Source organism: Canis aureus, chromosome 1, assembly GCF_053574225.1.
Source record: "Canis aureus isolate CA01 chromosome 1, VMU_Caureus_v.1.0, whole genome shotgun sequence".
Taxonomy (NCBI): Eukaryota; Metazoa; Chordata; class Mammalia; order Carnivora; family Canidae; genus Canis; species Canis aureus.
In genome coordinates, this window is record NC_135611.1 from 106852014 (window position 1) to 106865709 (window position 13696).

General features: G+C 55.8%; 2 protein-coding genes across 4 annotated transcripts; one reads left to right on the plus strand and one right to left on the minus strand.

The window, feature by feature from the left end:
- Window positions 1-1847: 1847 nt before the first annotated feature.
- Window positions 1848-8566, minus strand: EMC10 (ER membrane protein complex subunit 10). Of its 2 annotated transcripts, XM_077844345.1 has the most exons (8): window positions 8312-8566; window positions 7279-7351; window positions 6254-6363; window positions 5266-5370; window positions 4742-4923; window positions 4437-4530; window positions 3456-3542; window positions 3137-3222 (listed from the first exon to the last, which is right to left on the minus strand). In XM_077844345.1, exons 1-7 carry the CDS (start codon window positions 8423-8425, stop codon window positions 3456-3458), a joined length of 765 nt encoding a protein of 254 aa, XP_077700471.1. In that variant the 5' UTR covers window positions 8426-8566; the 3' UTR covers window positions 3137-3222. The 2 variants fall into 2 exon arrangements, with proteins under 2 accessions (XP_077700466.1, XP_077700471.1); XM_077844340.1 differs by lacking the exon at window positions 3456-3542 and having other exon boundaries at window positions 1848-3222; window positions 8312-8564.
- GARIN5A (golgi associated RAB2 interactor 5A) lies at window positions 8558-13686 on the plus strand. 2 transcript variants are annotated; one of them, XM_077844350.1, is made up of 5 exons: window positions 8558-8831; window positions 9006-9124; window positions 9482-9612; window positions 12625-12907; window positions 13513-13686. In XM_077844350.1, exons 1-5 carry the CDS (start codon window positions 8744-8746, stop codon window positions 13570-13572), a joined length of 681 nt encoding a protein of 226 aa, XP_077700476.1. In that variant the 5' UTR covers window positions 8558-8743; the 3' UTR covers window positions 13573-13686. The 2 variants fall into 2 exon arrangements, with proteins under 2 accessions (XP_077700476.1, XP_077700477.1); XM_077844351.1 differs by having other exon boundaries at window positions 8560-8804.
- The last annotated feature ends 10 nt before the right edge of the window (window positions 13687-13696 follow it).

Here is a 13696-nt window from a genome sequence, read left to right on the forward strand (position 1 = left end):
AGACCACCCTTGGCCAGTCCTCACCTGGCAATGTGACCTGCAGACACACACGCGCGTGTGCCAAATGATGCAGGCACGTGGGGATTCCCACAGCACTGCCAGAAACAGCCCAGAGGTCCATCCAGGGGGACCCTGAAATCACCTCTAAGCCCGCCACATCACAGGATGAGGACCCACTTTATATCCAAGATGTAAGATAGGAAAAAACTCTCCAACTTATATAGGGAGGAAAAAAAAATAGAGCGACACACTTTGGTAAAACTATTTACATACATATCTGCTTGCTTATGGAGAGACTAGCTCCAAAGCGATGCGCAGGAGGCTGGAAACTCAGGCATCCCCCTGTGAAGGGAACAGGTAGGTGCCTGGCTGGGGTGAGCAGAAGGCTCTTTGCTTTGGATCTTATGGCATCTTTTGAGGTCCAGGCTATATCCCTGGCTCCCCTGGTCAATAAGATGAAATCATCAATAAAATGAGCTCTCCAGGGACAGGCGAGAATTAGAAAAGTTTAATGAGGCCAGAGCCCCAAGGAGCCTGAACTAGCTCAGACATTGACTGGAATATACCAGAAGATTAACTCTACTGGTCCCAGAGTGAGAGAGAGTCTTAGAGCAAAAAAGGCCATCAGACAGGTAAAGAATTCAATCCCCATCTACTAAAAATTGACAAAATGGACCCACAAATGCCTGGGGCAAGAAAGCACCTGCCAGTGAAACAAAGGGTTAGGAAGGCAGAGTCTGAACCTTGTTCACCAGGCAGCACCAGGGGGGCAATCTCAGAGGGGGAGCAAAAGAATTCACGCGGAGTAGAGAACACAGCACATGCTGGCTGAGAAAGAAATGCCAAGTCAGGGCACCTCTGGGACACTGTTTTATGTATTCAAGCCACAGAGAAACCGGTCAAACAATAACTCCCACTGCTGGCAGGTATGTAATACAACAACATAGTCAAAGAAAATACTGAGGAAGTACAAATAGGGGATGGTTTGGGACTCTTAGGCTGGGTCACAATGCAGCAGGGAGTGGCTTGGCGGGGTTGGAGGGAAGAGAAGGACCAGAGGAAGGGCCACCACCAGACAGGGATCTACAGGTACCAGAAAACAGACAGGGTGGCCTGAGGTGTCAGCAACATCAGACAAATCACAGGAGGCATTCAAAATCATAAATGCTGCCCTGGAACAATGGACAAGAACAGTTTTCAGGAAATCCCAGTGGTGCTACCTTGCTCCACTTCCCTCTTGAGACAGATGCAGAGCCTAAGGATGACATGGGAAAGTTTGAGCCATGTTGGTGCAACCATGGGGAAAGTGGCGATTGGGGTTCGCTCTGTGGAGGGCGACTCAGCAATATGAATCACATTTACAAATGCCACCTCCCTTTGCCCAGCCATTTGGGTTCTGGGGGTTTTAGCTTGGTTACATCTGCACCAGTGACAACAGTAACATCAGTAGGTGGAGTCCAGGTTGCATGAGCTCTGGTGCATGTCTCTGGTGGGACATAAAAGACAAGGCCACTCCCCCACTAGGAGAAGTTACCAGAACATACTGTGTAGGAGCCAAGAAGCAAGTCAAGTGCGAGGCAGTGTAAGGAATTCACTACTTCCATGTTGCAGAGAAAGGAGGAGAATGTGCGTCCCTGTTTGCCTGTGCTGGCAAACACACTAGGAGAGGAAATAAGCAAATCAAATGGGCGGGAACCCACCACGCACCTTTTATACTGTTTTAACGGTCGAGCCACGTGACTGTGTTACTTTTTCATAAGTGTTTCCAGTCTGCCACAGTCACTCCACTTCTGGTCACACGTCCCCAGGAAATCACTCAAACTCACCAAAGAGAGACTGGACAGCACTCGCTGTAGCGCTATTTATAACCATATCGAGTAAGACAATAAATGTTGAACATCTGGGGAACAGTTTAATAAACTGCCATAAAACACCATGGAGCATCATGCAGGCATTACAGCGACCGTGACAGCCGCTTCTGTGTGTTTCCGAGTAACGTGTGAAGCAAAGAGCAAGGTTCAATAAAGTCTGTACAGCAGGACTTCCTTGGAACCAAATCAACAGTTGGATTTGGTTGCTGGAAGTTGTACCTTTTCAAAACATTGATGTATTTCAATATATTGTCAATATTTTTACATAGATAAGGGGGGGGGGTGATAAATACGAAAGGCCAGGCAGTCCTCTCCTGGTGCCTCCTCCCAGGGAAGACACTCCAGACAGGGGAAGGGGTTCTATTTATATCATCCGGCCCTTGACTCTATACTAAAGGTTAGCTTGCTTTGTTTTCACTTTAAACACCATTTCTTGACACCTGGGTGGCTCAGCGGTTGGGCGTCTGCCTTCGGCTCAGGGTGTGATCCTGGGATCCGGGATCGAGTCCCACATTGGGCTCCCTGTATGGAGCCTGCCTCTGACTCTGCTCTCTGCCTCTCTCTCTCTCTCTCTCTCGCTCTCATGAATAAATAAATAAATGTAAAGACAAAACAAAACACCATTTCTTCATGCCCCAAATCCTATGGAAGGCTTGGCATGCTGACAGGGCAGGAAAGCTAAAGTCCTGCTCAGAGCCATGGGCAGATAAAGGTCAGAGCAGGGTCCCAAGGCAGGGCTGCTGGGAGGAATGGGGCCAGCCTGCACCTGCTCTGTACCAGGCCCCTCAAGGGCACACAGGTGGGAAGTGCGTGGCCCCATCCAGTGTCAGACAAATTAGGAGGACCATCTAGTCCAGCCGGGGACAGGCAGGATAGGACCACGAACAAAGGCACAGAGGCTGGAGAGAAGTCGGCATGTTCCCAAACTATGAGGCTTGGGGGTGGGGAGGACAGACACAGGGTCAGAGCTGGAAGGGGAGCTTGAGCTTCACGCTGTGGGCAAGAGGAAGTCTTTGGGGCTCCAAAGGGACCACAGGGGCAGGAAGGGTGCACCAGAATCTGGTTACCCATCCACCCAGAGGGAAAGGACTCCTGGGGAGGGGTGTCCTCCTGCCCTCATGGGATGGAGATGGGAGGAGCTAGCAAATCCTTCTTGGGATGATCAAGGATAGGAGCACTCTGGGCAGGAAGGGAGTAGCCTGGATGAGAGAGGACCAGGGATCTGACAGGCCCCAGCCCCTCAGCGGCCACTGCCCCCACCACCACCCCCGCCACCACCCCCTCCCTGGCCCCCAGCATCTGGCGCTCCTGACATCATGAGGAACAGGACGACGGGAATGATGTACATCCACTGTGGGCCAGGTGGGAGGACAGGACAATGGACAGACAGACAGAGAGAGAGAGAGACAAAAAGAAGAGGAGTGAGTATGACTGCACTCCCCCCCCAGGTGGGGAAGGTGGGCAAGCCGGCGTGAGGGGAGGCCATGTGAGGGAAGGGGGCCCAGGTCCCCTACATTACTACAGGATAGGGAAGGGCTGGTGGGGTGCAGGGAGAGTAGAGGCGGGAGGGGGCTCAGTCCTCACTCAGGCCTCCTGCGGCGGCGGCGTGGGCCCCGGGGCAGCAGGACGCAGGGCTGTGAGCAACACGGCCCCCCCGAGGACGAGGTGCCACTGAGGAGGGAGGGGGCACAGGTCAGGACTGATGGCGCCCACGGGGAGGGCGGAACTGAGGCAGTGGGTTCCTGGTCTCTCTGCACCTCAGTTTCCCTGCAGTTCAGTTGTCAGGAGCTACTGGCAAACTAACTGAGGCCCCAAAGGCACCACACTCAAGGCAGTAGGCCTTGGCATTCTCCCAAACACAGTGGCCTCTGCTGCCCCTGCATTTGTCTCAGGTGGACCAGCCTTCTGCTCCGGTGCCCCCCAGCTCCTCCTACTTGCCCCAGACCAGCAGCACAGAAGCCCCTCTCCAGTTCCAGACCAGCCTCCTGAGCACCTCCACCCACAGCCCCGCTTCCCTAAGTGCCTCTCCCCAAACCCACTCTCCTTTCCAAATCTCCCCGTCCCATTGAAATCTCTGCCTCACTCTCTTCTTCAGCCTCGAAGCACTGGCCCAGCTCAGGCCTCACCCCAGCCTCTTCCCAGTACCAACCCCATCCCTCCCCTGACCACAGCCCTCCTCACTGCACTTCCAGACAGGCCTCGGTTCTAGACTGACACTGCCTGTACCCATCAGCCCCAGCCTGAGAGGCTGTCCCTGCTTCCCAGAACTGTCAGGCTCTGGGCTGGCCCCATCTGCTGAGCCTGGACACCCCATGACCGCTGCCAGTGAGCAAACACAGGCAGAGGCACGGCGCAGGGCTCCATGGTCCTCACCCACTCTGTCCAGGCCTTGGGCTCAGCCCAGGTGCCAGGGACATGGCCGGACAGACACGCCTGGAGGCGACAAGGAAGCCCCACACACAGGAGGCCTGGAGGATGAGGAGCAGGCCAAGGGCCATGGGAGAGAGCAGGGCAGAGGGGGGACTCAGGAGGGAAGGGAGCAGGGGCACGCAGAGCTCCACTCACATATTTGGCGAAAAAGGACTTCTGTTCCTGGGGGTTCTTGGCCTTCTGGGCCTGCTCCATCTCCAGACGCTCGATGAAGGCGGCTGTCTCAGGACTAAGGGTGGGCAGAGAAGGAGACAGGGTAAGGGGCTGGGGCCGCTGACAGGGACACAGCAAAGGCAGCAGCAGGATGGCTGAGCCCGAGATAGGGCTGTGGCCCCCCTGCCCTGCAGCCGTGCCCTGGCTCTGACCCTGGAACATCTGCACCCCACACACCCACACCGCACACCCTCACCCTGGGGCAACTGTGCCCTGTGTGTCCTCACCCTGGGGCAGTGGCGGGCGGCTGTAGGTGCACTGAAGTGTTGAAAAGTTCCAGGTCCACGTCCTCCACCTCGTGGCCCCTGCAACCCCCGGGGTGCGTCACCACTGACACCCCCACCACGTTGCCAGCCACGTCCACGTGCAGTGTCAGCTGGTCTGACAGGTGAGACTCCACCAGGGAACACTGGGGAGGGGGAGGGGGATGGGGTTGCCACCCAGACCTTGCCCACGTCCAGCCACCCACGCCTCCCAGCCCCTCTCACAGGGCCCAGAAGGATCTTTCAAAGCCCTCACGGTTCCCTCCTCCCTTGGACACGAGCCGAAGGGCAACAGCCTCCCTCTGAGGGCCCACACTGTCCCATTAAAGGGCCCAGCACCTGGAATGTCCCCCTCCAGCCCAGGAGACCCTTGGGGGCAGGGCCAGGTCCATAAACACAGGGGCACAGACAACAGAAGCCAGGCTGGGGCAGATAGGAGGAAGAAGGAGGGAGGAGAGAAGAGAGGATGGTCCCCATTGCTGACTCACCGCGGGGACAAAAGAGGAAACGTAGCCACCAGCTTCTGCGCCATCAGGGACCCCAGGACGCTGAGGGACCCGGACACGGTATAAGCCATTCAGGGCTGCCACATCCTGCAGGACAGAGGAGGAGGGTGGCAGGGAGAAGGATGATGTGTGGCCCACGCCAGGCCCAGACCAGTCCTGCTCAGCCAGCATCCCCTTCTCTCTAGCCCAGGACTTTTCCTAGTGGGTCGCCCTGCTGATGAGTGAGGCCAGGAGCCCCTGGGTGCTCCAGCTGGGGGAGAAGCCATCTTAAGGGGAGAGAGCCCAGCCCAGGGATGGAGTGAGTCCCAGGGACACTTCCCTCAAACCTGGATCCAGCTGCACCCAGGCCCACCTGTACCTAGACTCGCCAGTCACAGGAGCAACAAATTCTCTTGGGAAGCAGCTGTGACAAAGCACCACGTGGGAACCCTACAGGAAGGCTGCTTGGGGTGGACCACTCCCCACAGGGAAGGTGTCCACGGGCATGTATCTGGCACAATGCAACCCGCCTCCCCAGCCACTACATCTGGTCAAAGGGAGAGAGTGGCAGCGGACTGTGGTAGCTTCTATGAGCTGTCTCTAAAAGACAGCTTCTCTCCCTGCCCCTCCTTTTTCTCCTCCTCTGGCCTACCGCACCTCCTCCTACTTGCACCATCCCTAGAGAGGACCAAGCCAGGCCTAGCCACAGCCCAGCCCTCGAGGAAGCCATGAAGGAGGCTATGGTAGAGATAACCATCCTCTGTTTAACTACAGCTCTTAGAGATCTCTTTCTCCTCCCAAGCAAATCTCCTCCTGAATATAAAGTATCTTGGCTGAATCTGGAAGGGTGAGAGGAGCTAACTATATGAAAACTGTGGGAGAAGGGGATGTGCTGGGCAGAAGAAATGGCATGGGTACGTGAGGCATGCATGTCATGCTCCAAGGCACAGGTTCCCCTATACCCCAGCCAAGCCCTGGGCCCCCTGCTCACCCGGAGCCGGCCCCGCTCCTCCTCGTTGAGCTGCCGCTGCGACAGGGACAAAGTGCCATCCTGCTGGTTCCAGAGCAGGGAGCCCCGCTTCCGAAAGTGAGCACTGTCATCTGTGGGGAGTCAGGGCTCAACAGCCACCCCACCACTGGGCCCCTCAACCCTTGCAATGACCACACTGCTTCCCCCTCCCAAGCCCCCATTTACCCACCTGCAAAGTGGGGACACCCTCCCATATGCTGCCCTCCTATCTCACAGGGAAGATGTCTGAACATCACAGCTCCTAAGCCCTGTCTTGGCCTTTCCATGTGACCCAGGGATAGTCACCTAATCTCTGACCTCAGTTCTCCCAGCTGCAAAATCCAGGGGCTTCCAACCAGTGGGCCACGTGAGAACCAGTGGGGCTTTCCCAGGAGGATGCCAGGGTCTGAGTCAGGGCTGTGGAGGGTCCCCACTTTAGTGTTTCTAACAAAAGCCCCAGACTTTGGGGCCTTGGACCTTTGGGCCATAGTGACATCTATGCCCTGGGAATCTGAACACCTGGATCATAGTTAATTAGGCTGAGCTGTAGAGTAGGGCCTAGCTCTACCATTCACTTACAGAAGGACCTTGTGTGGTACCCTGCCCAAGCCTCAGTTTCCCCTTCTGGAAAATGGTGGCTGTCTCGAATACCTCCTGCGTTGCATGACGCCTGTGAGGGCATTTGAGCAAATACATGCAGAGCAGCGAGTCCCTAGTGTGGGGCACAGGGTGACTGCTCTGAAAAGTCTGCTCTGAGGTCATTACTGCTGCACTGGCCTTTCTGAAACTAGGATTTGTTTCACAGGTAAAGGGAGTTTTTCAAAGGTAGAGTTATTCTCTCTCCTGCCCTCCCTGCCCCAATCTCCCCGGAATAATGCAAACACACTCTGGGGGCAAAGCTTTTAGTAGATGGATGGTGTGTCTCACATTGGGTGGCACCCAGACCCAACTTTTTGACTTCACATGGCACCGGGTAAACGCCCAGGCGAGGACGTTGCTGGACTCACCGATCTCGAATGAGTGCTCCAGCAGCAGCCCCACGGTGCCGCAGCCCTCACTCTCTCGACCTTCTGCTCCTGCCTGCAGGTGAGAGAGAGGTCCCTAAGTGAGGACTATCAGAGCCCTCGGCAGGGCAGGACCCAAGGACCCCAAGCCAGACACAGGCTGAGGAAGTAACCTTACTCTCATGTTCATATCCAAACACTGACACTTGCCCACGATTCCACCGGGAACCGTCCACTCATAAAAATTCATGATCTGGACGGTCCCTAGAAAGCCAAAGCCTGCAGAGAAGCGTCTCCTTGTTTCCAAGGCAACCATCTCCAGTTCCAAGGCAACTATCTTCACGCCTAACATCATAAACATTCGCGGGTTAAAGGATACCTGCGCTTCTTCCCCAATCTAATATACAAGTAGCCTCGTTTTCACCTTAACAGCCACAATAGCCACGCCGCCGCCGGGATTCCGCCCCTTATCAAGTACATCCAAGGCTCCTCGCCGTGTATTTCTCCAAATCCATATTTCTCCTACCTCCGCATCCACCAACCACGCCCTTGCATCTACGCAACCCCTCACACCTGCGGAACCGCGGGGCCAGATTTTAATCCTTCAAATCAAGATCCCGCCCTCCTCAAAGCGTACTCAAGAGGCACAACTCTACGCGATCACTCCAGAGCCTCCCAGTCGGTTTCGTCTCTGCCGCCCCTACGTCTGATCCGCCAAGGTTCCGCTCAGGCCACACCCCCTCATGCATATTTAACGACTGCGGCTCCCTAGCGTTCCCTCGTTAACAAGCTGATCTTGCCGCAACCTCCTTCGGCGTGTCCTCGCTTTTAGAGCACGGAAAGCCAAGCTCTCGTCCGAGCCCCGCCCCCTCATGCATATTCACGAGCCAGACAGAGCCTTCCCAACTAGCCTCACTTTGACCTCTTCTTCCCTCTTGGCCGTGCAATGCCTCGTTCGCACCTTACCGGACCGAAACACCCGAGACCCAGGATTTTCGTCAGCCTCGCTCCCCGTGCAGAGCCAATGAGTACTCACCCCTCGCAGAGCGGCCCCGGACCGGCAGCCACTGCCCCGAGCCCGGCTGGGGGCTGCTGCCGCCATCAGCAAGAGCAGGAACAGCCGAGTAACCACAGCACCGGCCGCCGCCATTTTGACCCCCTCCCACTAGTCCCGGACGGGCTTGAGCCGGGCGCTGTGGAGCGGCGTGATCCTGAGCCGGAGCCAGTTCTTTGCGCCTGCGCGCCAGTTCTTTGCGCCTGCGCACCAGTGCCCTCCCGCTCCCGGGGTCTGACGTCAGCTAGGTGGCCGGCACATCATCCAGGTCTCTGGGCACCGCCCGCTGGGAGACGTCACAATAACGGGCGTTTCCCTGATGACGTTCAAGCCGGGTCCGCCGCGTGGTGAAGGGATAGAGTCCGCGGCCCCACCCACCTGTTTTCTCGGCCGGCCCCTCCCTCCACTCTCCCCATGGGGCGGGGCGTTGCGATGATGCGGGGGCCCGAGACTAAGCCGGCCCCGGGTGGAGCAGGTGAGGCGGGACCTGGTGGGATGGCAGGTGAGAGGCGGAGCCCGGCCTGGCAGGGTTGGGCCAGGTGAGGGATGGGGCCCGCGATACGAAGACTGGTAGCCCCGATTCCCCTACCCTCAGAGCCGGACCTCCCTGGGCCCTACCGGCTGGGGGGCCCCGGCCCAGTCTCCTGGACTGGACCCCTGAACTTCGCCCCTGTAGAATGCCCCCTGGTTCCAGCCTATCCCACGGGCCGGCCCGGACGGCTCCAGCGCCACCTCCTGAGCGGCGAGTTCGACCAGCTGCGAGACTTCCCCATCTTTGAGAGCAACTTTGTGCAGGTGTGGAGTCTCAGAACCCCCTGACACGGGCCCTGGGCTTGAGTCCTGACCTCCTGACTCGGGGAACCCCTGCTCTGCCTACTTCTGACCATTTGCCCATAACGTTCATATCCTGGGATTCTGGATCAACCCCCCACACACACACACCCCTCCATGCCTCTAGACCTTTAGCTTCTCTATGGACCCTGGCCTCCAATTCCCTTGGTTCATTTTCACTTCACACCCGGATAGCTCAACCTCTGACCCCAGGATATCTGAACCCGGACTTGGTGTTTAATACACTTGGTTCATGACCCCTAATTCTGCCAATCCTGCCTTCCATCTATCTTGCTTCTAACCTCTAACCCCTGGCCCCAGGTGACCCGGTTAGGAGAAGTCGCCAACAAAGTCACCATGGGGGTGGCAGCCTCCAGTCCAGCCCTGGAACTCCCAGATCTGTTGCTGCTGGCCGGGCCTGCCAAGGATAATGGACGCCTGCAGCTCTTTGGGTGACTGCCCCCATCCCAGCCTAGACTTCCTCCTTCCCCAGCTCTGGGCATCCTGGGCCCCCACCCTGCAGCATTTCCTTTCACAGATGACTCCCAGGGCCGGGAGTCTTGGATGGTTGCCAGCCCACTGTGGGCTGCTGTACACCCAGAAGAACAAAGGGAGGGGTACTACAGGGATGAGAAATCAGATAGATGGACATGAGAGGGACAGTCCTCAGCCCCACCCTGGCGAGAATCAGAAGAATAACCATGTATGCAGTGCCTCCTGCATACCATGAGCCCCCTAGGCCACGTGAGTAATCTCATCTCTGACATACTCTTATATGATGTGGCCCCTCCATCCTTTGAAGGGATAACCTGAGGCTCAGAGAGGGGGCCACTTTATCCAGAGACCCACAGCGGGTCAGGGGTTGGGTTGGGATTGGAATCTCAGGCTCCTCATTACTAACCTCAAGATTCTTGAGCTCCAGTGCCACACTAAACACTACCCCATTTGGGTCTTTGTTTTCTCATTGAAAAAGTAATGCAAACTCCAAGGTACAAAACATACATAGCACAAGATAACACCTTCTGCCCACCCTAAGCTCCTGCCTCCAACTCCAGCTGCAAACAACAAAACATTTACATACATATAGTGTATTTACAAAAACATTCTGCCAGTGGCTTTCACTTTTTTGACCACATATGACAGTTAATGAAAAAAAGGGAGGGAAGGAAGGAAGGAAGGAAGGAAGGAAGGAAGGACTGACTTACATCACACACACGCACACATAGGAGTCCACAGTCCTTTGTCTGCAATTCTGAAATCTAAAAAGTTTTTTTGAAACCAACTTGGTGGCAGAATCTGATTCTGACCTAAACTAAAGTAAGGCTACTTATAGCCTTTATGTATCTTCCCTGTAGAAGTTTGGAATCTTCCACAAAGCAGCATGCTGATGCCTTCAGGTGCTCTGGGCATATTCTCTCCTATACTGCTCCTTTTCTCATCAGTGCTGATCTTATCCTACCAATCATATCCCACTGCTCACTGAGTCATTACCTGCAGGCAGAGGGACACTAAGAGCAATGCTGAGGGGTGCTTGGACCCCCATAATCTCCCTCAACACCCCTCTTCCCAAATAAACATACCACCAAGGTAAAAACACTGAGCTTGCTCTGCAAATGAAACATCAAGACTCATCCTGCCCTTAGGCCCTTGGTTCTAAGCTGCTTGCAGCTGGGAGCTATCCTGGGCTGGTTCTGACCAGCATATGACAAGTGTATGTTCGCCCTTCCCTTGAAATCAGCTGCAGATGCATGCTACTTTTCCACTCCGCTCACTCCCTCACCAGCACTATAGCGACATTCATTTCAGACGAGCCTAAGAACAACCACCAGATCCTTTTCTGGACATAACACAAGCTTGAAAACCAAGCTTGCATCCGGCGCTGTTACCACATAGATAGGGAATGTCCTTGAACAAATTCCCAGCTTCCTGTCTGGGTTCAAATCATGGCTTCACCTCTTCTTCACTGGCGTGGGCCAAGTTCCCTACTTGTCTGTGCCTCAGTTTCCTCATCTGGAACGGGGATAAGAGGAGAGCCTGCTTTCTGGGGCTGTCAGGAGATAAACAGGAAATGTTTGTGGAGTGCTTGGAACAGCACAGGGCCAGCGCTTTGTAGACACAAACAGTTACTCTTCTATTTGGGGAGTGTCATAACAGATGGAGCCACCTGCTAAGGGACAGTGATGTTGTGCCCAGTGTCTTGGGATCATGGCCAGTGTGTCAGGCAGAGGGCATCCATGCGCACAGGTGTGAGGGTGTCTATATGATCAATTCCTAGAGGTAGTATTGCTGTGCCAAAGGGTGCTATGTGGCTACCCGGTGTGGTGGTTAAGAAAATGGGTAAGACTTGGGTTCAAATCCCCGCTGTGGTCCTGTGCCAAATTGATCTCAACGAGCATCCATTGAGCACCTACCTACCATGTGTGAGCTCTGGGTTCTTGGGGAAGCAGCAGTGAACAGAATGAGACTTCTGCCTGCAAATTCACCTCCTACTGGGATAGCAGACAGAATAAATGACAATTTGTCCAACAGAGTAAGGTCTGTGGAGACCAGAAGAGGTTGAGGGTGGGGAGGTCTGCAAGGGTGGACACGATTGCAAATAGGCCACGGGTTGTAAACAGACCTCTCCCTGAGAAGGTGCTTCTTGAGAAAGACATGAGATTATGGGGTCAAGCCATGGGGCTGGCTGGAGGATGATTTCCCAGCCTGTGCAGTGGTCCTGAGGTAGGAGCAAGCCTGGTAGGTTTATGGCACAGCAACCAGGCCAATGTTGCTGGGGCTGAGTGAGCGAGGGGAGTGGGCAGAGAGGTAAACAGAGGAGGCCGACCCCGCAGGGCCTGGCGAGTCAAGGTGCATGCAGACTTTCCTTTACTCTGAGCCAAGGGAGGAACTTGAACTCAGGGGTTGAGGGGCGCCCTCTGGCGGCCGCGTGGGAAAAGAACGGAGAAGGCTGAGGAAACCGCCCAGCCGGGAAATTCTCTGGTGGCAGGCCTGGGCTGGTGGCGGAAGGAGTTAGATGAGGTCGGATCGTGGATACATTTTAACAGGAGAGCCATCAGGACTTGGTGGCAGGATTGGATGAAGATAGGAGGAATTTGGGTCGGGCGCAACTCCACGATTTCTGACCCAGCAAGTGGGAGGATGTAGTTAAGATGCGGAAGATGGAGACAGGAGCAGGTTTGGGTTGGGGAGGTCAGGAATTTGGTCACTGGACCTGTTGTGTATCCAATGTCATTCCAACATCCAAGTGGACATTTCTAGAAGGCAGCTATCTACGAGAAGGATCAGCGGGAGGCACAAAGGTGCTCTGGGGATAAAATTCACGAGGCAGAGAAAGTGAAAAAGGATTCTCTGGGCCAAGAGAGGGGCGTCGAGGTGGGCGCCCCCGACCCTGAAGGTGCTCAGGACGGCGAGGCTGTCGGGCCAGGGGGGGTTGGGAGCTGAGGCCGCCCCTCCCGCCTTCCCAGGCTGTTCCCTTTGCAGTTCGTCCAGCTCTTCGTCCACGATGAAAGCCGCTGGCAGCTTAAGGTCAAGTTCCGCACGGGCCGCGCCTTCTACCTGCAGCTGCGGGCCCCGCCCGAGACCCGAGACCGGGAGTTCGGCCAGTGGGTGCGGCTGCTCTACCGCCTGCGCTTCCATTCGGCCGAGGGAGCCGTGCCCTTCACGCAGGAGTACTTGACGATGGAGGATGGAGAGTATGATGAGGACGACGAGGATGAAGAGGAGGACGATCTGATCGAGCGAGAGGAGGTGTGGGGAGGGGCAGGGCCGGAGGTGGGGAGGGGGCGGAGCTGGGGTCGGACTCCTGGGTCCGAGGGAGGAAGCAGCTGGGAATTTGGACTAACCGGAGGTGAGGGCTTGGGGACCTAGACTCCCTTGGGGAGGGGCTGGGGGCCCGGATTCCTGTGTTGAGAATGGAGGTGATCATGAAGGCCCGACTCCTGAGTCTTGAAAGGGTATGAGATGTTTGTAGACACAGCAGGATCTCAGGGCCTGGCAGGGTCTGCAGGACCTTGGGTACACTAGCCCAGGTGGCTATATAGTTTCCTAATCGGGCACCCCACCCCACCCCCAGCCTCTCTCCCTTTGACCTTAGTGGAATATGGGGAGGGGACCCCTGGACCCTGAAGGACTGGGGTCGACCAAACCAAATGCCCAGTTCCCTATACTGCCAGGGGGAAGGGAGGGGCACGGGTCCTTGAAGGTGGAGGCATTGAAACCTGTGGGGCCTCTTCCTCTGGAAACACCCACTCCCCCCACCTTCTAGGTAAGCACAAAACCCTCCCCACTTTCCCTACAATTGCTGATACATCTGTAGGCCAAAGCCTCTGAGACAAACTCTTTCTTATACCCAGCTTCAAGAAGACATGGAAGCCAGACTTGACCCACAGACCTCTGAACTCTGGGGACTCTGATTCCTCCAATATCCTTTGAGGTCACCAAAGGACCAGAGATCAAAGTACCCTACCTCAGGGCCAGAAAGATGAAGTATTAAAGTTAATAAAGATCGGCCACTTAAGAACCAACAAGCAGGTCATG

What these genes read in the sequence shown, in the direction of transcription:
- EMC10 (XM_077844340.1), bottom strand. Translation starts at nt 8,425, where the DNA reads ATGGCGGCGGCCGGTGCTGTGGTTACTCGGCTGTTCCTGCTCTTGCTG. An exon ending in CCGGGGCCGCTCTGCGAGGG is followed by an intron (nt 7,352 to 8,311) that starts GTGAGTACTCAT and finishes TCTCACCTGCAG; the next exon opens with GCAGGAGCAGAAGGTCGAGA. An exon ending in AGTCCTTTTTCGCCAAATAT is followed by an intron (nt 3,223 to 4,436) that starts GTGAGTGGAGCT and finishes CCTGGCCCACAG; the next exon opens with TGGATGTACATCATTCCCGT.
- GARIN5A (XM_077844350.1), top strand. Translation starts at nt 8,744, where the DNA reads ATGGGGCGGGGCGTTGCGATGATGCGGGGGCCCGAGACTAAGCCGGCC. An exon ending in GGGACCTGGTGGGATGGCAG is followed by an intron (nt 8,832 to 9,005) that starts GTGAGAGGCGGA and finishes TCGCCCCTGTAG; the next exon opens with AATGCCCCCTGGTTCCAGCC. An exon ending in GGACGCCTGCAGCTCTTTGG is followed by an intron (nt 9,613 to 12,624) that starts GTGACTGCCCCC and finishes CCGCCTTCCCAG; the next exon opens with GCTGTTCCCTTTGCAGTTCG.